Source organism: Rhopilema esculentum, chromosome 19 (genome assembly GCF_057945365.1).
Source record: "Rhopilema esculentum isolate cy_ngs chromosome 19, ASM5794536v1, whole genome shotgun sequence".
NCBI classification, from domain to species: domain Eukaryota; kingdom Metazoa; phylum Cnidaria; class Scyphozoa; order Rhizostomeae; family Rhizostomatidae; genus Rhopilema; species Rhopilema esculentum.
Window position 1 is genome coordinate 956,529 of NC_142833.1, and position 22,237 is coordinate 978,765.

The 22,237-nt window shown below is 36.2% G+C and overlaps 3 protein-coding genes across 3 annotated transcripts; 1 reads left to right on the top strand and 2 right to left on the bottom strand.

Annotated features, from left to right (window-relative positions):
• The first annotated feature begins 549 nt into the window (after nucleotides 1-549).
• Nucleotides 550-12,090, top strand: LOC135688292 (uncharacterized). The gene is made up of 7 exons (XM_065205077.2): nucleotides 550-1,085; nucleotides 3,800-4,059; nucleotides 5,663-5,944; nucleotides 8,750-8,905; nucleotides 9,979-10,120; nucleotides 10,581-10,693; nucleotides 11,642-12,090. The coding sequence occupies exons 1-7, from the start codon at nucleotides 638-640 to the stop codon at nucleotides 11,909-11,911; spliced, it is 1,671 nt and encodes a 556-aa protein (XP_065061149.2). The 5' UTR covers nucleotides 550-637; the 3' UTR covers nucleotides 11,912-12,090.
• A 43-nt stretch (nucleotides 12,091-12,133) lies between these two features.
• Nucleotides 12,134-17,462, bottom strand: LOC135688294 (uncharacterized). The gene is made up of 7 exons (XM_065205081.2): nucleotides 16,864-17,462; nucleotides 16,244-16,509; nucleotides 15,667-15,948; nucleotides 15,020-15,175; nucleotides 14,521-14,659; nucleotides 13,838-13,950; nucleotides 12,134-13,426 (listed from the first exon to the last, which is right to left on the bottom strand). Exons 1-7 carry the CDS (start codon nucleotides 17,291-17,293, stop codon nucleotides 13,175-13,177), a joined length of 1,638 nt encoding a protein of 545 aa, XP_065061153.1. The 5' UTR covers nucleotides 17,294-17,462; the 3' UTR covers nucleotides 12,134-13,174.
• Nucleotides 17,463-18,367: 905 nt separating this feature from the next.
• Nucleotides 18,368-22,010, bottom strand: LOC135688299 (uncharacterized). Its single transcript, XM_065205086.2, has 2 exons — nucleotides 21,016-22,010; nucleotides 18,368-19,507 (listed from the first exon to the last, which is right to left on the bottom strand). Exons 1-2 carry the CDS (start codon nucleotides 21,314-21,316, stop codon nucleotides 19,113-19,115), a joined length of 696 nt encoding a protein of 231 aa, XP_065061158.2. The 5' UTR covers nucleotides 21,317-22,010; the 3' UTR covers nucleotides 18,368-19,112.
• Between the last annotated feature and the right edge of the window lie 227 nt (nucleotides 22,011-22,237).

The following is a 22,237-nucleotide window of genomic DNA, read 5'->3' on the forward strand; positions in this document are numbered from 1 at the left end:
TGGTAATCAATGGATTTGTGCGTGTTGTACGTGTTGCTCGAAACGTTGTACTAAATATTCATTTCTTGTTCTAGGACGTCATTTTATTGTATCGTTTTTTGTTTATAGCTCCATTGCAGTATATTTAACTCTACCACTCTTTTACCTGGCAGTGTTCAGTCAGGGGCCCTATCTTTGGCCAAAAGAGCATCGAAGTGATGACGTCACAAAAATATGTCTAAAGGATTTTCATTTTTGACCATATAGCCCAAAAAGCAATGCGCTAAAAGAAAATGTACATAATCACTTTATGTGTTACTTTGACCAGGCCAGAATAACAATGATCCACTAGCAAAAATGAAATCATTCATTTGTCATGTCTCGCCAAATTTTGAAATTATCTAACTGTTTTTCATATTAAGAGGTATTTTATTCCGTTATTTCAGAATATGTGGTAAAAATTAAGATATTCCAATTATATTTTGATGATGTCACCTATCGGTACTTCTTTGAAATTGCGCCGCCCTCATTGACCTCGTTCTGAAACCTACATCTTCTCGGCAACGATTGTTTCTCGGCATTACTTCCTGGGTATAAACTTTCGCAGTTGTTTTGATCCAGTTTACGTAGACCCTGACAAGAACAACTTACGACGACAATGGCTATGCAGCATTCACTCCATCGTCATTTGCTGTTGAATGGGCTAAGCAGTTGGATAATTTATCTAATATGCACTAGTTGGATCACAGTATCACTTTCGTTTGTGCCCAGTATGAATAAGACAATCCAATTTATGTCCGAAGAAGGCAACATTGCAGTTTATGATAAGGCTATGCCAGAATGGATCACTTTGAAGCTAGAGAGTTTTTTGTTGAGTGGAGAACGATGGCACTACCAGTACCCAGACAAGTTAGCGAATATTACCCATCGAGGAGGTGGAAATTTGGACTGGCTTGCACCTTTATCTCCTGAATTTCTAATGAAAACCAAGTCCTGGCTGGTGTTTCAGAAAATTTTAGAAGATTTTACTGGACTCAGTGATTACATGGCATATCAAGTGCAGGGTGTTATGCTTAGAAGAGGTGATTTCCCAACCATCATTGAAGGTAAGGATGTGCATAACCAGACCATTTTTTGACCAGACCAGACCATTGGAGCCAGACTATTTTTTAAACTCCAACACTGGAGGTTACCGGTGTCAAAAATTTTTGTGCCAGTGTTTAGACATAACCAAACATATTTATTGAAACAAAAACCATAGTTGAAAATCTAACCATGACCGTTTATTCATCAATGGCTTATAATCATAGTTTAGAGAAAAATTCAAAACAAAAACAATTTGACTCAAAGGATAGTAGTTTGGGCTCGTTTTGTTCCCATATTAAAAATGTAATAGCTTGTACAAATGGATAATGTAGAAAGCTTACTACATTCAACGCGTAAGGACATTTACTTTTTTCTTCGTCAATCAAAAGTGAGCATGTTTTAGATCTGACCAGTTATTGTTTTGTGCAAGTTTTATTAAACTCTTTATCATAGGGTCCATAAGTGCAGTGGTGCCATGGGGGGCTGAGCCCCTCTTGTTAGATTTAAGAGAGATTTTGAGGGGCTCAGCTTTCCTTAAAAAACCATTATATGTTTGTTTGGGCGAATTCCTTACTTGGCAATGTAAATTAATCCTTTATAGTGCTATTTATTTTTTTTGAATGAGCCATTTCTATTAGCCTGTTAGAGTCAGGGAAAAGTTTTAATGATTTCATATACATAAAACAGAATATTTAACACAATGCAAGCATTAAGGGTGCAATCATAAGTATAGTCTTGGGTGTAGCTTGAAGACATTCCCTTCAGCACAGCCCCCTTCCTAGCCTTTTAGGGTGACAGCCATATTCTAGAGTACTAAAAACCTTTTTTAATTTGGTTTTCAGTGACTCCATTCTGTTTCATGTTAAACATAGATTCACATAGGCTGGTGTTGAAGATTTTCATAGGTAAAATAATCTAAGGTCATAGATTTACAGTTAAAAGGATTATCAGCTTTGATCATCTCTTTTTGCAGAAAACATTTACTCTCTCTCCATGCGCAGGTGCATTTTCCACTTAAATTTCTTCAATAACCTGAAGAAGCCTTTTCCAGCCCCATTTTTGAGTAGTTCCTTTAAGCCTATGGTATTTTCATTTGAGATGTTTTTTACAAACTCCTCTACTTCGCCTTGCAGCGTGCTTTCTGCATTTTTCATGGACTAATCTATATAAGTGTCACAAGCAACATAGCTATATTGCCACAAGATGTTGAACTTGTTCTCAGCATCTACAAATTCTTTATAGGATAGTCTCTTGATAGGTTTGAGAGGCAGAGGGTCAGTATCTTTGTCAATGCATAAACAGTTGTTGAATTCGTAGAATAAAAGCTTCACCCTTTTTTAAGCTGAGAAAAAATGTACTGCTTTGTCATCAGGCAGTGGTCTTCCAGATGTGAGGTTGTATAGCTTTGGCTTATCTAAATAAGGGCTAATTGTGCTCAAAAAGCCTTCTTATGTCACTTTATTCATTCATTTGTATGGTAATGAGCACTATGGTATTACAAAAATCTACCAAAAAAGGCTCTCGTAAGAAGCAAAAAAAAAAAATTCATGGACCCTTTCTTTCTTGTGGTTTTGCCTAGCCTTCCTGTCCTTCTTGTTGAATCTTTTTTCACTTCTTTCCACTTCCTTTGTGTATCCTTTCTTCTCAAAATCCTTCTTAATGACAGTTTACATAAATCTTTTCGAATTGAACAATGCTTACATAAAGAAAAATAAGTGATTCAATTTATTAGATATGCTTGAACTTGTTGAGTTTGGATATGAATTTATTATAAGAAGCGCCCAAAACAAAACCAATCAATGATGAATGTCTTTTCAGTAATCTCCTTGAACTCTGGAAACTGAGGTTTGAAGTAACTGACAGGCAGATCTAGATACCTTGGCCCTAATTCTGCTGGCCCTTATTGGCGTTAATTTTGGCAGGTGACGGTAATAAGAGCCGGCGTTTTTGGGGCCGGTGTTAATGGGCCCGTTTTTCGAAAAAAATTAAGGAAAACCGGCATTAATTTTTAACAAGCCTCAATCCGTAAGTGGGGCAAAAATTGAGGTATAAACGTGCTCAGGGATGTTTTTTGTAATCAGGGGGCTTGAAAGCAGGAAAACAACACTAAATCTGGAGCATTTGTTGCACCCTAGTTTCTCCCGTAACCCCCTTCCACTCCTGGAACAAACAAAGATATGCATATTCAAGATAACAAAAGCGGTTAGTAAAAGTAACATCTTAAAAAAATACTAGACAGACCAAGAGCAGCTAATATTCTCTTTCCAATTCTTAAAAAGCATTGATTTTATCTCTGAAATATTTAAAAAAAATTGTTTCTTGTAAAACATATCAAAATGGATAATATCTCATTTATTTCCAAAAAAGGAGATAAGGAGATAAAGAGAAATATAGACCGATCAGTGATCAATTTTGACTTTAGTTTTCATTGATATAGTTAAAATAGTAGGAATTTCATTTTTGGCTGCCGGTCCTAAATGGCGTAAGACCACTTTTGGCGACCAGCGTTATCAGGGCCCTCGTTAGTTGGGCCGGCAGGAAAGATGTGCCGGCGCAATTAAGGCCGATAAGGTAAGCCCCTCCTGAAAATTTGAATTTGTTTTAACTTTTATAGATTGTGAAGAAAATGACACTAATTTTTCTTTTGAAAGAGTGAATTTTGATGGCTTGTTGTGTAAATGAGGTTTTGCAATACCTGCATAGAATTGTTGTTAAAATTTAGTTGGTTTTTTAGGGGAAACTGGCACAGATGATATTCTATGTAACCTGTTTTTGGGTCAAGGCTTCACAAAGAGTGGAATGTTGTTCTTTGATGAAAAGGGAGAGATTGTAAAGGCAGTTGCAACAAAATTCAACAGAATCGTTATTTGGAATGCTACTTTAGACTTTCAACTTAAGCAACCAGGCTTTGAGTCATTCAAAACAAAGTACAGCCTCCTTATCAAGTTTACTAGGAGTTCTACAAAAATGGCCAATGAGCTAAGTTATATCAAGGTAACTTGTTACTTTGAATTGATTTTTCCATTCCTAAGAGGAAATTTTTGTATTGAAAGGGGGAGGGGGTGAAGGGGTTTGGGGGACTACAAATTTACCTGATTAAAAAATAATTACCTGTAATTCTTTAGTTGCTGATACAAACCTCTGCAATACATTTTGTCAATCTAGCTCTGTTGCATATAATTCGCAACTTCCGTTTTATATGATATAGTTACTACCCTAGGCAGCACCATGGTTGCCGTTGAAGGACTAGAAAATTTTCAAATTTTGATGCTTCTAGTTCTCTGGAAAATGCACTCTTTAAAGCAAATTTTACTAAAGCAATCCTTCTAATCCTATTGAAAGTTATTTTAGTTTTGCTAAAAAATTGAACAGCAGATAAAAACAACTGGTACAATTTCGCCGTGGTCTTGAAAAATACCATGTTGTCAGTTACTTCTAAAGCTAGATAACAAGCAGCACTGGTTGTCAATTTAGTTCCATCCTTCAATCTTAGCAGTCCGTTTGAATATTAGAAAAATCTGGAGATTGTAATTCATTGTAAATTGCAGTTGATGCTTTTACCGAGAAACTTAAGGGTAAATGGACACAAGGCACAATTTTACTTGAAGAGGGCCTGGGTTTTTTGATCTAGTGCCAACTTAGTTTGTATACCTTCATTCATATCAAGGAGTGTCAAATTTTTGTAAAAAACGATACGGGGACCGAAATATGGGGATATGATTTCGGTGAAAGCCGTGGGGCGAGAAATGGTGCGAGAAATGGTGCGAGTGTGCGAGCGTGTCGTAACACAGGAACAAGATTTGCTCGTTGATACCGACAAAAAAATCGCGTCGATCGCGTCCTCCCATCTACCTTTACAAGCGAAAGAAAAGAAAAGACGACAACCGATTGAACCAGCTAGGGCAACAAGCCCCGACCAAGCCGCGACCGAGAACTGTCAAATGACGTCAAACCCATTGTTTCCACGCAGCAGACCAGAAAAGAAGTGGGATATCAAAAATGTATATCCCATTTTTCAAAATCTCGAAACTTTACTTCCACAGCGAATACAGATAAATGAAAAATATTTTCGGGTACCATGAGCCTCCAACCTGTGGCTCATAAATTGTCGTTGATGTCTGCGGATGCAAAATTTGCGCCAGTGTCTCTTCAAGGCTCAGAACAAGAATAAAAGCATGAACCTTAAACCCAAGTGTGGATAATACAATTCAGCTAATGTAAGGACCCAGAGTGAAATCAAATTCTGAAAAAAATCCTCATTAAACCAACTGTGACTAAATTCCAATTGATCACCATATAAATTCTCCAATAATATAGAGGCTGACAACTATGTGGCCCTGCATTTTTGCTATTATAAGCAATGCAAAGGGGTCTAAAAATGAGACAGAAAAAAGTAATGAGTTTATAAAAACTAGCGAAAATGCAGCCTTTTTGCAATGTGTCCAAATAGCACTGTTTCTGTAATGGAAGTGTATTTGGCAGACTATTTATGAAAGAGTTTTGTTTCAGAATTGTCAAAAAGCATTTACATGTTTATCTTGTCTTTTGATATTCCCCTTATGATTTGGGGTCATATATGGAACATTTCTTCTTAAAGGATGTTAGGGAAACTGAAAAGAGGCAAAAGCTGGATAGTTTTCCAAAGTTTGACGTCCAAAGCCACCAGTATACAGATGAATATTTTGAGAAACACCTGACCAGAAAATTCTATGATCGTGACGGTGGCGTGATTAGTGTATTTGATGGAATAATGAATGAAACTGAGCTACAAATCCTAAGAAAGTACCTCATGAAATATAACACTGGATACTCGAACACAGGCTTTAGTACCCAGGAGCACGATGACGTGGATAATGTCAGCTGGATTGTCATGTTTAAGGCAAGTTTTCCTTTTCTTTTAACATATCTTTAGTCTTATCTTTAGTTTTAGTTCATTAAACATATCTTTAGTAAATGATGCAATTCATTGACAATTCATACCCCATACCTCAAGAACAAGTATGTCGAAAACTGATGATTAGTGTGGATGTTAATGCTTTGAAAATTTTTGGTTTCTTTGCTCACTTCAATGGCTTATTACAGTGTGCCGATTTCTAGAACGACCACAACTGGGTATATATATTTTTAATCGTGTTCTTTCGGACCCTTATTCTGACGTTTTATGCTCTGAGGAGTGTCAGACGAAAAAGCTTTTAGCAAATATTTTATAAAATGTTTTGCTTTTTTCAAAGCCATTTTCAAGAACGATTCTTACTTAGAAACTAAAGTCAAAAAATTTACATTACCTCCCCATTTTATTTGTGTTTGTTTCTACCTAGCATCCAAAGGTTGTTTTTAGGAAAATCAGAAACTATATTTATCGAGCAGCTTCCTGGTCCTTCCTCTCGATGAGACCACACCTCGTGATTCCTATGCCTGAAATAACAGAGAGCTGGCCACTCCCCTCACTTTGGGTAAAAGTTTGGTCATGTCTGGGACAAGATCCCCAGACCTTTGGAAGTGTAGTCCGCGACCCCAACCACTGAGCCGCCCTCGCACCTAAGCTTAGCTTAGCTTCTTGGTCCTTTTCATTTTTAGGGTATATACAATATTTTAACATGACCCTAACATAACCAACCAAGAAGAGCAATGGGCAACTCTTTCAGTCTTATGCTCGCGTTTCTGACTGGCTTACTTCGATCCACAACAGGGTATATACAATATTTTTCAGCTTGATTTTTCGATCAGTATTCTCACCTTTCATACTCTGAAGATTATCAGACGAAAAGCAGAATTTTTAGAATGTTTGTTTTTTCAAAGCGATCTTCAAATTCTGTACCACCATAAAATTGTTTGCAAAGATGAGCATTTATAATGTCTACAATGCTTACAGCACTTGAGAAAAAAGCCTAAAACATGCCTGTTAGTATCCATAAACCCTAAAACTGTTGAACTTGATATAATCGGCTTTCAATTTTCAACCCTTTTCCTCTATCAAATATGCATGGATGTTGAAGAAGAGACTTGATGCAAAATCACAGCACCATCTGCCCAGCTAAATGTAAATTCTTAGGTAGTACAGCAAAAGTCAAAGCCTTTCATTGGCGCTGTTCAGAAAAATATCACATTTTTTTCCTTTTTAGGCATCTCTGCATTAAACATTTATCTGTTTGCGTTATACTTCATGCATCTCATCTTAGTGGTTTATGCGATGTTCTTCAGGTCATCTTTTCGTCCCTTTTCAAGTCTTTCGCATCCTCTTTTTTTTGAAATTGGTATCTTCTCTGTCCACCTTTTTGTGTCAACTTGCTACATGGCTTGCCCATTCGCCACTCATATTTCTCTGAGTTGTCTACAACGTCAAACCATTTGGTTTGTCATCTTCAGCTTTCGTTTGTCCACTTATTCAGGCATGTGATGTTAAACATTGCTCTTTTCGTGCTTCTCTGTGCCCCACTGCCAATTTATTCCAGTGTCCGTGTTTTCACACCGTTGCTAGTATTACGACTCCATCCGTTACTCTTTTCTTCAAATCTAAGGCATTGCTTTTTCTTATGAATCGACACATTGCCCAAATCTTTGCCCTCTTCCAGCTATTCTTCTGTCAATTTTCTTATTTGTTTCGTTTTTGGATATTAGTAGATGACCTAGATAACCATATTCATTTACTTCTTCAATGATATTTCCCTCTGTTCTGACCAATGAACAATGCCCCTCCTACGGTACTGCGTATCATCGCGAACAAAGGACTTCCGAACTACGCATGCCTAGTTTACATAAGCAAATGTCCAAAATGCAATTACGATATTTTCATGTGACTTTAATCACTTTCATACTTTCTCGAACCTTGTTTGAGACAAGTATCGAAAGCCTTACCAATCTATTTGCTATATTGTCTAATAATCAAATTGGATATTTGTACTTATATCTAGTATGATACTGATATTTAAGAAGCATAACGTTACTGTTTGTATGTTTAGGTAGTATAACGCTACAGCCCAAACATTTTAGGAGGCGTTGTGCCGCGTTACCCCTCAACTATACCACTGCTTCTGCCCAATGTTGTCGCTAGCAAATTTTGAGCAGATATTGCTTTATGTGATTTATTCTCAGACTAGATATTTTGATGGCCCTTCTGCTATTTGGAATGGCATTTATGCAGTGATCGTTCCTGATTTTTCTCTTGTAACATGAAAAATCTTCTAATTTGAATTCTTTTTTACATAAATTTGATATTTCTGTGATAATCTATTAGAATGGAAGTGCACTATTTTGCATGATCGGCTTTTGTGTTTTCTGTGCTAGAATTGTAATTCGTTATCATTAGGCCTATTATCTGTTTTCTTCCATCAACTTTGAAATATTCATTCAAGTGAAAAGCTCCTTGATACAATCGCCAAATATTGTACACTTTTTGACGTTTTAGAACCACGATAGAATTTAGACGATTTTTGCAATATTTTTTACACCATTTTATTACCAAAGACTGCGATAATCGAATTGAATTACATCACGTTGATCTGTCTCAATAGACATAGTCACATGATGTTATTGACGATAACGTTTGTGCCGACTGGACAGTTTGCATACCTGACGTCGGCGGGGGGAAGACCTGGCCTCGATTCCCTGATCTTTGTTTATTTGTGAACTTAGAGATTTTTATGAAATGAAAGAGCTGAATTTGATTTTATTTTCCTCTTTGCAGCCTGAGGGAATATTTGGCACCAAGGTTTTGAGTATCGTAAAAGGAATGGCTAGATATCTCAGTGGTGAAGATGGTTGGTTTCCATATGATGTTTCCCTGAATATGATTCAAAAGACGTTTCACACAAGAATACATACTGATTGCGAAGAATACGAGGTATTGCCTATTAACTTCTCTAATGCTCTATTTACAAAGTTTATTTCCAAAAGACACTGAATGGACAAAGGGGACATTGTATTGATAGTGCTGTAAATAGTGAATATTAAAAAATCTCGAGACTTGCAAAAGAATTCTCTTCCTCTAGATGGTAAGACTAAGCTAGGGTTTTTTAGAAACAACCTTTTTTGTGATAAACCCTCAATACTAGCTCGGATAAATACTGTATCAGGTATCCCTATTACTTGATAGCCTGATATTCGGAATTGTTACTTTCAGTTGTAAGATTTCAAGCCGACCGCAAGCTCCGGTCCGAAAAATTCTAACTTCTCTCAGAATCTGAACTTGAGCTGCACTGAAGCTGCACTGGAGCATCGCATGTTTCTTTTTATCGTCGATGACGAAAGTAGACTAGCCTGCGCGCAGACTCTGAAAGTATTTCAGATTTTTCAAATGTCACCATTTTTAAGTGATTTGTTTACTTGGAAAAATAGCCAATGGGCATGTTTACGCTGGAGTTCACTGAATGCCGCTCGTGACCAGAAAAAGGAAGCGATTTATTGCAGAATGTTGCAAGAATTTTAAAAATTATAAAAATGTTGCAAGAATTTTGGAATATGTCCAGAATTTTTTACGCTTGTGCCGCAAGCTTAGCATACATAGACGCTACACCACCGAGCTTGACTAATGCTAGCCTATATAGACAAGAATTTGAGAACCTGGTTACAAAATGAGTCAAAATTTAAGGAACCATAATTTTAACAATAAATTTTTAACAATAATGTGGAGGAACCTGGCCTCTTTGAAACTGCAAAGATAAAAATTGCAAATTACGAACCTTATAAAACATATCATTTCATTGCCATGCTATGGAGCTCTAACTACAGAAAATAGTGTTTGCTTTTTAAAGTGTTTTCCTTTTTTAGACACCTTTTGGCTTAAATATGTCGCTGCATTATCAGGAGTTGTATAGATATTTGGGGACCTAGAACGATTTAACAGGCAGAGAAAATATTCAAGATTTCTTGTTGGCCGCTGCATTCTATCTAAGTACCTGTTTTATTTATTTTTAGGTCGAATACACTTTTCTATTGTATCTTAATCCAAATTGGACTGAAGAAATGTATGGTGAAACAATCTTTTTGAACCAAATTCAAGACCTAAAGATGGGCAAAGGAACCAAAGTAATACGGGATAAAGCCTACGAGACTATCGGTAAAGACCATTTTGGATTATCAATTGCCGATTTTCAAGTGCTTGCACGAAACGTGGTCTTGTTTAGTGGCTAAAATAATGAGATTAACATGACTTTACAAGAGATATCGTCTTGTTCAGTGGGCGGGGCAAAAATTGAATTGAATTTTTATGGGGTCAAACAGAGCTAGCACAAATAACATGGAAATGCGACAAAGAAACTGTTTTCTTAAAAAATATGCTTATTCAATATAGTAAACTAATCATCTCAGTCAGGTTCGTTTCCCTTTTTCCCTTTGAAAATCTTTTAAAAAATTATGGTAACGATTTAATTCAAAATTTCAATAATATTTCTCATTTTATATTGCTGTGCTCCATCAAAATAATTCGTCTGTTTTTAGCTCCTCTTTTTTCCTTAATTACTTCAATTTCTAAATTTTACTTTTTTCTAGTTTTTTACTTCTTGATTAATCTTTTGTAGTTTCTGTTAAACCGAGATATGGACGAATGGTGATGTTTAGAAACAATATTCCACATTCAGCACGACCCCCTAGTCCTGATTTTCACGGTTCGAGATATACATTCGCCATCAAGGTAAGGGTTAGGCCTATTTCTTTTGAAAATGACAATTTAAATGCACTGTACGTGATTTATGTGTTACGGACGAGAGTATTGCTAACGCTAACTAGTTTTTCCCATGGAAAGTCTGGAAAAAATCTTGACTATTGGAAAAAGTCTGGACTATTGTTTCCAAGGGGCACCATTTTTTTCGATGAGGACCATTGTCTCCAATTGGCACAGTTGTCTTGAAATATGTACCATTATTTCCAATATGCACCATCATTTCCGATAAGCAAAATTTTTTTTCCGATCGGCACTATTGTTTCCGATGGGTAAAATTATTTCCAATGGGCACCACCGGTAAAAGTATCTGAACTTTTTAGCAATAGTTCAGGTTGTCTTACAACTTTAATCAGATTTTTTGATATGGTTGAAGCTTTTTTCATCACGGTCGAAGGTCGATAATACATCTTAAATGCATCTTCTGGACGAAAATTAATTTCGTTGATCTTTTTGTGCCATCCCCGGGGGATGTGTATTCATCAGAATTGAAGAAACTTTTATCTCAAAGTTGACCTTTCCAGATAGAATTTGCTTGAACACTGAGGTGGCAAGAGGTACTCCAGCAGACTGGCACTCAACCTCCTTTTGATTGCTCAGTGAACTCTCATATCGCTCACTGAACGCAACATCCTGACCTTCTACCTCGATCTGAACGAACTCTAAAACCGCTTTTTTGCCCTATAACCTATTATTAGTTAATGATCTAGCCAGATACAACCATCAGATGTGGGATGAAAATAGCTGTAAGCGTCCACACAAATTATTTGGTTGTCCTGTTTTTTGAATCTTCATTTTGTTGCTATATCTTCATCAACTATTAGATCACCATTTATCTTTTGCTGGTGTAATCAGTTGTTAGACAGGGTTTTGGAAAAATATATGGTAGTCTTCAATGTGTATAAATTTTGAAATTTTAAGGTTTCAAGAAGCAAGATAATCGGTCTTGCAAAGATTCTTAGAGAGCTGCTTGAGTTTAAAGAGGGCCAAAACGATGAAGGTGGCATGCTTTATAACCAAATGCACGACCAGGCAGGGAGCAATAAGATCCTATTGGAACCCGAGGAGCTGCTAAAACACATTGCCAAATACCGTGAAGTAAAAGAAAAGGACATTGTATCGCAAAAAGAGGCTGTTCTCACTCCTATACTGAGAAAACAGCACGTTGTCCGTGAGATGCCAGCATATTAGGGATTGCCAAGGTTGCGATGGCTCTAGCCTCATAACGTGCTATTAAGATGTCAAGTTTTTTACCTGTATTAAGATTTTAAGACTTTTTTCAATGTTGCATTATGGACAAATCGTGTGACGAGGAACCTGCAGCTGAATCTTTTTTTGCTTTATCAAAACAAAACTGAATTCTTGATTACCATTTTTGTTTGTTTTGAGCATTTTTGTCGCAAAAATATTGTCTGTTGTTGTTGCTGTATAATGCCCAATTATCTATTATCAAGTAGTTAGGGGGAGATCTATTGGAAAGGGGTTTATTTGGAATTTGATATTATTTAGGGGAAGTATCTGTGCTTACAATATATTTAAGAAAAAACAAGATTTTTGACTCAAAAAACTGGACAAAAAAGGCTTTGTTGGGGAGTGGCTTAATCATAACAGGAGAGGGCATATTTAATCACATTACAATGGTATTTTAGATTTATTTTTCTTTAAAATTTACGTTGAATGTAACCAAATTTTGAAATTAATGAAGAAGACCCTGAGTAATATCCCCATGTTTGCTATTCATGTGATGACCCAGAATGATTGATTGAATTTAGTCCTTGCTGATAAAAAGTGTTGAAAGTCCAATTGATGTCAACAAAAATTAGACGGTCGATATTTTGGTGATATTTGAGTGATTCTTCTGATCGATAGCAATGGATTGATTAATTATGGTGGTTGTCTGATTAATTACATGTCATTGGCTAATTGATGTATGATTAGGATAGATTAAATAAAGACTATGAAGGAAGAATCGGAGGAATAATTTTCCCAGAAGAACTTGTTCTTGTTTCTTCATCGAGGCTGTATTTAAAAATTAAAGAAATATTGTTTGAATCCAGACCTAAGAAATATTCTCAACAGCAGCATAGATGAAGCCGTAATGAACCGCCAAGGATAGTCAGAAAGAAAAACATATGTCAAAAATATAGAGATAAATTCTCAATGTCTACAGAAAATGGTCCCAAATAGAAGATGCTATGAACTTAAATAAATTTCCTTACAAATTTAATTTATGCAAATAATTTTGTCTTTCATAACTCCCAAGTTTTGAAATAACTAGCTAGCCAAATTATTCATGAAGGCAGGACAGACTGGTACTAAAGACATTGGTGCAAATGGTTGCTTTAGAATTCTTTGTTGCATTTCAGGAGGATGTTAACCAGTCAGCAAGTTTCTAAAACTAATCATTACATCAGCAGTTCTTCCAACTTTCAAAGTGATCACCAATCCAAGTCTCTAGTTTGGGATGCTCATTGAAACTGCTTTATAAATTCGGGTTTTGGCTTTGAGGTCAATCTTCTCTTTTAAATCCTTAAACTTTGAATACTGCTTGTTTAGAAAGTCTACGTCTCCATCGTTTTGATTTCTGTTGTATTTACCATCTTCTAAATCTTGCATTAGTTGTGATGCATTTTCATTATATTCCGCAATGTCACCAAGAAGCTCTCGCAGCTTCTTTGCTATTGCAATTTGCGGTGACCTGCTAACCTAAAGAAGAAAAAAAGAAAAAATCAGAATACAAGAAAGATACAGAATGCAAGAAAGTTGAAAAAGTATGAAAACTTTGTTTCAATTGAGAAAGAATAAAACACAAAATAGTCAACAACCGAAATTCTTTTACTTTTACTTTTCTATGAAAGGGAAGCTAAAAATTTACTTCATTCCCATGAATCTAATTTAATGACAGAATATAAATTTCAGACATAATCCAACAGTAAAAATTGAAGAAAAGTTACAGAGCTTCATCAAGCGAAGGACATGGCCCCCTTAGCCCCTTGGTCTCCTTCCCCCTGGTTCCTTTGGCCCTCTAACTCTATGATTATGGTCCAAACTGTTGCATATTTAGTTTCTTGTTAAAAATGTCCTTTTTATCAGTAAATCAGATAAAATGGTGCAAACCTTTACAGCAAACGTGTATCTTGCAGCCAAGAAATCTGGACTGGGAGGTCTTGCAGAATGCTCAATGATGTTTCGAAATATTACAATGCGACCAAATTTTGGCTTCACAGCACCTGAAAACCAACATATAATAGAAAATAAGTTCTCAGTTAAGTTAAAATTCGAACACACAGAAAGACCATCTGACAAATAACCTCAAATAAAGAAGTTCAAGCCACAAAACCAAGTAATTTTCTTGTGCTTTTAAGTCTTCTGGATTTGAATTGAGTGCATCTTACGAAAATCTTGTAGAATGATCATCCTGGTATCTTAGAGCAGTGGCTTTTGTTTTCATAGACGCACATTTCAAAGACCCGTAATGAAGGTCCATAATGGAAATCCCTAGAAAGCCCAATTAGGGCATGGCTAATTTGAGTTCTAGAAAGTGCTATATTTTATGAATGATTAAATAGGTTTGTTAATATTATAAATTCCTTCTGATGAATTTAAATCTGTTCTCTGAGCTCCTATCGATAATCTTTTGGAAAAAAACAAGCATGTTTTGTGATTTACATAAAATAATGTTAAATGATGGCACTTGTCCTGTATTTGTGGATTAAACTGTCTCCAAGGATTGCCTAAGACCTTCCCCACATAATCTTGTCATTAACCCATCTAACTACCTCCTCTGCAGAAAACCTTACCTAGTGTTTCATACTTTTCATTTCCACCCTTATTTTCCTTCTTCATTTTTCCCTTGTCAGTCTCTTCAAAGTATATAGTTTCTCCATACAAATTCTCTGACCAGTCTGGTGTCAGGTACATCAAAAAGGTGTACTCGTGCTGAGTAACAAAACAAAATCAATATAAACAAAAGCATAATGGTTCAACTCAACAGAATAAGACAGAGGCCCAAGGGACAAAGCAGGCATCAAATAGAAACAAAAGCATATATATTAAAAAATTTATTTTCACTGATATGTTTCTTTGCTTGATATAATTTGAGGAACAAACTCTCAAATCCAATTCGAAGAAAGAGCTAAAATATATTTAGAATTTTAACGAACAATAAATATTGATGCTGTGTGAACAATAAGATAGCCAAAATCATCTCATCCAGTTTCAAACAAAACTGTGTAAAGCTTCAATCAAAGGTGACCAGATCCATTAATATTGAAACATTTTTTTATGTTTTTTACACACCTCCCATTCACTGCAGTCTGTATGAATCCTTGGATGATGATAATGCTGTATGATGTTCATAGACACATCATATGGATGCCAGTTTGTCTCATTACTCATATAAGAAGTGATGTGGTGTATGTATTGCCAGACTTTGCTGTGTGGAAGCAGTCTTGCCTAAAAGAGGCATGTTATACAATATGAAAAATTGCTACTTTGTGATACCACATGGCAACGAAATTGGATTTATATATTAAAAAGCTTCAAACGTCAGGGCCCACGTCACAAATTTGAAAATAGGGCAGTCAAGGCTAGCAAAAGTAGGGGGCCAAGGCCCGTTCTTTCTCCTTTTACTGCAGCTTTAAAACTACTTGCTTCGACCCTAGCCTAATCGTGGTGTGGACCCTAGCCTAATCGGAGACAGAATCAAGTTTAAAATTTTAGAGACTACTCAATGAATACCAAGGCCCTTTGACAAACACTTTTCATTTATCAGTTCAGCACCACCATCTGAAATTTGGTGTGAATATATGGGAAAATTAAAGCATAGTTTCTATTTCACTGTGTACTTGATAGCAATTTCAAACTTTATGTGACAATGCAAAAGTTAGTAGACAGGTTAAAAATAATCATGGCACATAATTTATTCAAAAAAATTCATCACTCACAGGTACTTGAGCTACCCAGTTGACATTATCATGTCCTTCATCATAGGCAGGATCATAAGCATTGTAAACATAGGAACTGTCATATTGGAAGAAATACTCTCTCAAGGCTAACAATACATCCTTTGGTACAACATCATCAAAGACAGCAACTGCTTGGTTTTGGCTGTCGTAAAATTTCTTTCTTAAATGTTTAGACAGGTCAATCTCATAAATTGAATTGTCCAGATTATTTGATAATGGAAAAGCCACTTTAGCAATATCTTCTCTCCGCTTTGCATGATCCTTAAAAGAAATTTTTTATCCATTAAAAAAACATTCATTTCACCACATTCAATCTTCAATTTTTTTAAAAATTCAAAAGGCTTTCTTAACATTGCCTGGACTTTGGGACTAAACTGTGTACCTTCCTATCAATTCCTTAAATGTTGATCATCCTAATTCTCCAGAATCCAGCAATTGGTACACAAGAAAACTAGAATACCAAGTCCTGCAATATGGCATGACTTGCATCCAAAATACAAACAATGCAAAAAGCTTAAAGGTAAAAACATTCTTGATAGCATTTCTATTCTCTTACCTTAAATACTTCAACAGCTCTGTCAAATTTGCTTTTGTCTAAAGTTGCTTTGATAAACAGACTGTATTCTCCAGTCACATGGTTCATGCTCGGAGGTTTAAAAATGAAATCAACAGTATCATTCCATGCAACAACTCTTCCATACTTCGGATAAACACAGCCAACAATTTCTTCATTTTCATTATAGAACAGAAGCTCACTGTAACTGTTCTTTTTCATGTTTGTGGTAAGAAAAACTCTCATCAAGAGGTCTCCTTCCTTTTCACCTAAAATTATATCAAATACATTTAAATAAATATGTTTTTAGTGCCTTGTTAATACTCCATTAGACCATAACAGCAGCAGTTATAGGGACCCCATGGCTGAAAAAATCTGGGGAGCTTGTATTCTTTCAAACTTTTTTCTTGGGTACATGCTCTTTCTGGCAAAGTGCAATGCCTGGGGCCATGGCCTCTCTGGTAGCCCCTTAAAACTGCAAGTGGATCTTAGTTGCACCAAGCTAGAGATAGGAGGTTTCTAACTTTTCTTTTTGCTGTAATATTATACAGGAGATTGTTCTGAAAACTATATATATGGTTCTCATGAATATTTCTATGAAACAGACATCCATTTCAGAATACCTTTTTTGACTGTTGGAAAGTCTCCTCGATTAATCAAAATTCCTTGTGCACTGTATGGAAAATATCTGATCCCAGTAAAAACTCTATCCAATTTCTTGTTAAGTACCTTCCATATAGTTGACACTGAGAAGTCACTTGGAGAAAAGTTGGCAACCCAGTGCAAGTTTCCATTGTCATTCTCGTGCATCCCTTCATATTTCTCTGGATAAATGAAATCCCAAGGACCATGCCGCTGCAGCAGCTCAGACATTACTGAAAGTGACTTTTTACTGAAAACTTCGTCATAAACAAGAACTTCGTTATTTTTGCTTCTGATGATTTTCTTTGGCGCTAGAGAGGTGCCTAAAACCATCCCAATGATAGCGAAAACCAACACAACAAACAGCACTGCATTGGAAACAAACGAAGACATTTTATTTTGAGAAACCATCAGGACATATTCATCCAAATTTCATCAAAACTATTCTAAAATTCATCCAAAGTAACCGTTTTATTACTTTGTTGGCAGGACAGAAGCAGATTTTTCCTGAATTTGCTGAAACTCTAAAATTCAAAAGCAAATTTCTTCCTTCTTGCAGCCTCTGATTGAGAATGAGATTTTACAGCCTCTTGTTTGCAAAGAGAGTTTTCGCGCCAATGTTCTCTGTTGTTGTTTTCGCGCTAAATTAGCCTGACCTTGAAGGGGAAGCCCTATTATTGGTTTCTGACTTCGATAATAAATTATATCTGACAGGGCCTAATTTTCCAATCCAGAGCAGTAATGTATTCTTTACATAAGAACCAGAAAATTGAGGCTCAAGCTGGCTGCTCTTAATTTTTCCAAACTTTGAGGCTGGATTGTTCTTTAAATTTTGATGTGTAAGCTAGTTATGTTTAATTATCTTTTGATTGTTAAATTTTGCAAGCAAACAGCTTATTTTCAGGCCAAGTAAAGAAGGGAAGACAGTAAAACCCTAACACATCCCACTAAAGATGACATCCTCGGTATCACGATAAGGGTTGGAAGCTTCAAATTTTCACTCACATCGATTAACGAGTTCCTGAGAACAATCGCGGTTGTGATAGCAACAAAAAGTACAGGGGCGGCGCCAAGAAATTCAAAGTGGGGGAAGGGCTCGAGTTTACAGCATTATTAGACTAAAAAACAACTTTTGAGAATCGCACTAAAATGCTTCACGATAATTCATGCCTACGATTCTATGGGGCACTCGTTATGCGGTACATTGAAAGGGCCGACGAGAGGTTGTCGGAGACCATAGGTACATCAAGGGGGCAGAGCGTTTCAAAAGGATCAATTGTTTTTTAAGGATAAACCCATAGAAATCACTAGAAGCTTTAGTTATTTAGGTTTCTTACTGACCCCCTCTTTTAGTATCAAGGGTCTTCTGAACGACTTGTACAAACGGGTTCTGAAGGCTTACTATAAGATGAGAACGTGTTTGGGAGAATTGTTCTAGAAGAAAGTAGTTTTAACCTTAAAATTATTTGATAGCCTTGTTAAACCCGTACTTCTTCACGGGGTGGATGTTTGGGGCTGCTTCAAGCATGCTTTCAATAATTATAACCCAATCGAAAAGCTGAACTTGAAGCTTTGTAAAGATATACTTGGAGTAAAACGAATAACATCAAATGTTGCTTCTAGATGCGAGCCAGGCAGAAGACAATTACATGCTTTGGGTTTCAGATCATTAACGAAAAATTTGCTTCGTATTTCTGATGGAAAAAGCAATGAAATAATGACGCAAGCATACTGAAGTAACATACAATTAGAGTTAACATGGTCTAGATGTTTGAAATACATTTGCTTCAGCCGTGGACTCGGAGACATATGGGAGAACCGAATTAAAACATTCAGATCCATTGGCGCTAAACATGTGTTAAACCAATGGGTAGTGGATTGTTTCGATCAAAATACTCTCTGAATGTTGAAAAATCAACCGAAAATGAGAACATATTGTACCTTTAAAACTACATTTAAGATTGAAAAATATATTTCAAGTGTGAAAAGTATTGAAAGGAGAACTTTTCGGAGAAAATTTAGCTTATCGTTATAGTTATAGATATAGTTGTAGATAATGATCAGTTTTTACTTAATTAGTTTCACCACAATAGTAAAATGTACAGCATTTGTACTGTTAGTAAGTCTTAATTTATAAGGTTCTTTCCTCGTTTTTACAACACTATGTAGAATTGCAACTTGGTAATATTCAGCAGCATCCATATGTCATAGCAAAAAGGCAAATCACGAGTTAGTCAAGAAGGATGCCATAAACCTCCACTTCACATATGAACAAAACAGGACTTCTCTTCTCAATAAACAAGTAAGTACCGACTGCATTTTCTTCACATTCAAATTCCTTTGTTGTCTGCTTTGCTATAGACACATTACGTCTGCAATACGGGTTCACTCCATGTTTGTCTTGATATCCAACCCTGATATCGATACCTTTCAAAAAGCTTGTTACAGATACAGTATGAACAAATACAGTTTTTCCAAATGCCACCCTCCACCATGGCGACGGCAATTCAGTGCTCGTGAAATAACATGGTCCGTCTCTCTTTCCGTCAACAACTACGGAGCTCGAAGAAAGTTGACTTACTGGATACGCCATTGTGTTCTTCTTGAAAGCAACATTCAGCAGCTCTAAAGGAATAAGACTAAATTAAGCAGCTCTAAATTTAGCAAAAAACTTATTTGTAGTTAGCGTTAATTGATGAAAAGTTTGTAAAAAATTACGCTTATTCTACTCCAATAAGGGCAGCAGTTTTATGGAGCGGGAAAAGAAAATTGCATGCATCGAGCAAAGAAGTTCAAAGTGCAAATATGAGACAAAGTCGTTTGGTGAGCAACCATTGTCTTTTAAATATAGCAAACATGTTTTATTTGGGGGTAGGGGAGGGACACGATGACCATTCTGTTGGAGATAATATCAGAGGGTCTTAACATATTTCCAATATCATATCTTGGCGAATTATTGAGGGCACTGGCCATAATGGCCTCCTAGAAGCATTGCCCATGTTACTTCATGCTTCATTGAAAATAGATATACTTGAAACGTTCTTTAAACGCAAAACATATCAGATTTGAAGGGTGCTAAAGCAGCGTTGCCGAAAGTGGAGGCAGAAGACCACTGGCTTTGATCTCTGGGTGCTATCATTTCCTCGCATCTCTCTTTCTCTCTGTTACAGGAATTTTGGATGTGGATCTGAATGAGTAGAATAAATCATGCAAGACAGCCTTATGTTAAGAAAATGATAGTGGTAAACGAATGCTAGATGCCAAAATACTTTTATCATGAACTTCTTGGTGAAAACATTGCAAAATCTATGGAATCTATCCTACTACTGCCTTCATGAACCGAAATCATTATTCTTGGTGATTTCAATGTCACAACTCAGAAATGGATTGGGTTGCCTATTCTCCTGATATAAACACCCCTCTGTCAAGATTAGAAGTCCTTGACTATTGCTAAAAATTTTACACAACCGAAATGAATTTTACACAAAGCCATACTTCAAAACTTGGGCTTCCCTCTAGGGCACGCTTGGATTCTTCTCACTTCTTCATCTTTTTGTGTACCGCTCTAATCTAGACGGCGCTCTTAAATCTTCTTTGATTCTTCTTGACTAAATCTAGTCAAAAGATTACGCTTATGATTAATTTTTTATCTTTTTTCGCTATTCTTCCTTTTCTCGCTAAGCCTCTGCTAAAGGCCTTTGAGGGACCTTTCCTTACATTACCAGCTGCAATAAAACTAGATTGCAACAATAAGGAGTCAATCTAGACCATTCATCATCTGAATTGTGCCATTGAACATTACAATTATGTCATTGCATCCCGATGACATTAGAAACATTTGATCAGAGGCAAGTCAGTATCAGATCGCAAGGGAAAACGCGCTTAATTGAAAATATCCCATTTCAAAGACGTTTTATTCTTAAAACAAAAAAATATGTACCAAAAACAACGAGCGTAGTTTTTGGAAACTCTCCCAGCTTAAGGCATTGGGCAAAGACCCTTTTGCTTTCTCATTCCCATTATTGGTGGGTCTGCTTTCATTGTGTTCATTAGGTGCAGCTTATATTTAATGGCCAAAAACCCAACAAAGTGAAAAGACTGAACAAAGCAGCCAGTATATTCATTCCACTTACTTTTAGAAGGTGTCTTCGTCATAAAACCGTCAACATCACCTTTGTTCCTCAGCTCTTCAAGTTCTTTGGCAGAGGATATTTTCTTCAGTTCCCCAGTTTTCTTAAATTTCACGACGTGGATGCAAGAGCTTTGTGCTTCACACTCATTCAGGACTGTTAGTTGTTCCAAGGAGGGTATTTCTGCATCTCTACTTTCGAATGACACATCGTAAAAAGTGCCAGCTGTGATAGTCTCTGAAGATACTGAAATTGCACATAAAGAAACAAAAAATACCTTTAAGAGATTTTCGATAGTGAACATATTTGCATTTAAAAATGGATTAAGGCGGAGTGTGGCTGTTAGAACTGTTTATACCTGCGTGAAAACCTTCATTTATGCTGTTTTGCATTTCTTAGCAGCAGGTGTAGAACTTACAATTTAATTTCTAAAGAACACTTGCACACTAATATCTATAATGCTTCGTAAATGTATTTACGTTGCAGTGTCCTGCTTGAGAACAATTCTATCTTTTATATTTAACAAGAAAGGTGAAAAGAATTTTCAACATGAATGTACTTCAAAGCATATTTATCTAAAAATTCATCGCAACCAGATGTCACATCCTGTATTGATTTTTACTTAGCACATCTGGATATCTTGAGACAATGCAGAAACAAGCAAGTAGAATACTTCTCCTTAGATCAACTCTTTTTGTTTACATGTTGTATAAAAAGTAATGAAATGCTATTGAGCTGTAAATGGACATTCATGTGTGCACCGGAAATTTGGTAATGATTTTTGAATGTCACAGGTAGCCCTTGACTAGCAGATCTGTGTGTTCGTCACTAGAACTAAAGATGTTTGGCCATTCCTTTGTCTCAGCCGTTCCTTGGTGTTTAAACGTTGATAGAAACAAAATTAAACTCGCTGTGTATCAAGAGGACCTGCCTTAGGTCAGTGGCATTAACCTATCCTTTCTTTGCAAAGCAATTGAGACTTCTTGATAATATTTTGTCGCAGGTTCTTTGGTTCCGGTAGGCCCCACTTTAATTGCGTCGGAGCCTTTGAGACATGCAATTGAGACATGCAAAAAAGCTGATGTGAATCTCCTAACTAAAGTTAATATATAAAACCACACCCTGCCTCCAGTGACCATGTTCACGCTTACTGTGATAATCAGACGACAAAATGAAAAACTCTGGCCAAATTCTAAGCTGGTTCAACTGAGAATATTCTTATTAT

Coding starts and splice junctions, on each gene's coding strand:
- LOC135688292 (XM_065205077.2), top strand. CDS start 638: ATGGCTATGCAGCATTCACTCCATCGTCATTTGCTGTTGAATGGGCTA. Junction 1,086..3,799: donor TTTCCCAACCATCATTGAAG/GTAAGGATGTGC, acceptor TTGGTTTTTTAG/GGGAAACTGGCACAGATGAT. Junction 10,694..11,641: donor GATATACATTCGCCATCAAG/GTAAGGGTTAGG, acceptor TGAAATTTTAAG/GTTTCAAGAAGCAAGATAAT.
- LOC135688294 (XM_065205081.2), bottom strand. CDS start 17,293: ATGGTTTCTCAAAATAAAATGTCTTCGTTTGTTTCCAATGCAGTGCTG. Junction 14,660..15,019: donor CAGACTGCAGTGAATGGGAG/GTGTGTAAAAAA, acceptor TTTGTTACTCAG/CACGAGTACACCTTTTTGAT. Junction 13,951..14,520: donor TGAAAAGTATGAAACACTAG/GTAAGGTTTTCT, acceptor GTTGGTTTTCAG/GTGCTGTGAAGCCAAAATTT.
- LOC135688299 (XM_065205086.2), bottom strand. CDS start 21,316: ATGTTCACTATCGAAAATCTCTTAAAGGTATTTTTTGTTTCTTTATGT. Junction 19,508..21,015: donor GACGAAGACACCTTCTAAAA/GTAAGTGGAATG, acceptor TTATTCCTTTAG/AGCTGCTGAATGTTGCTTTC.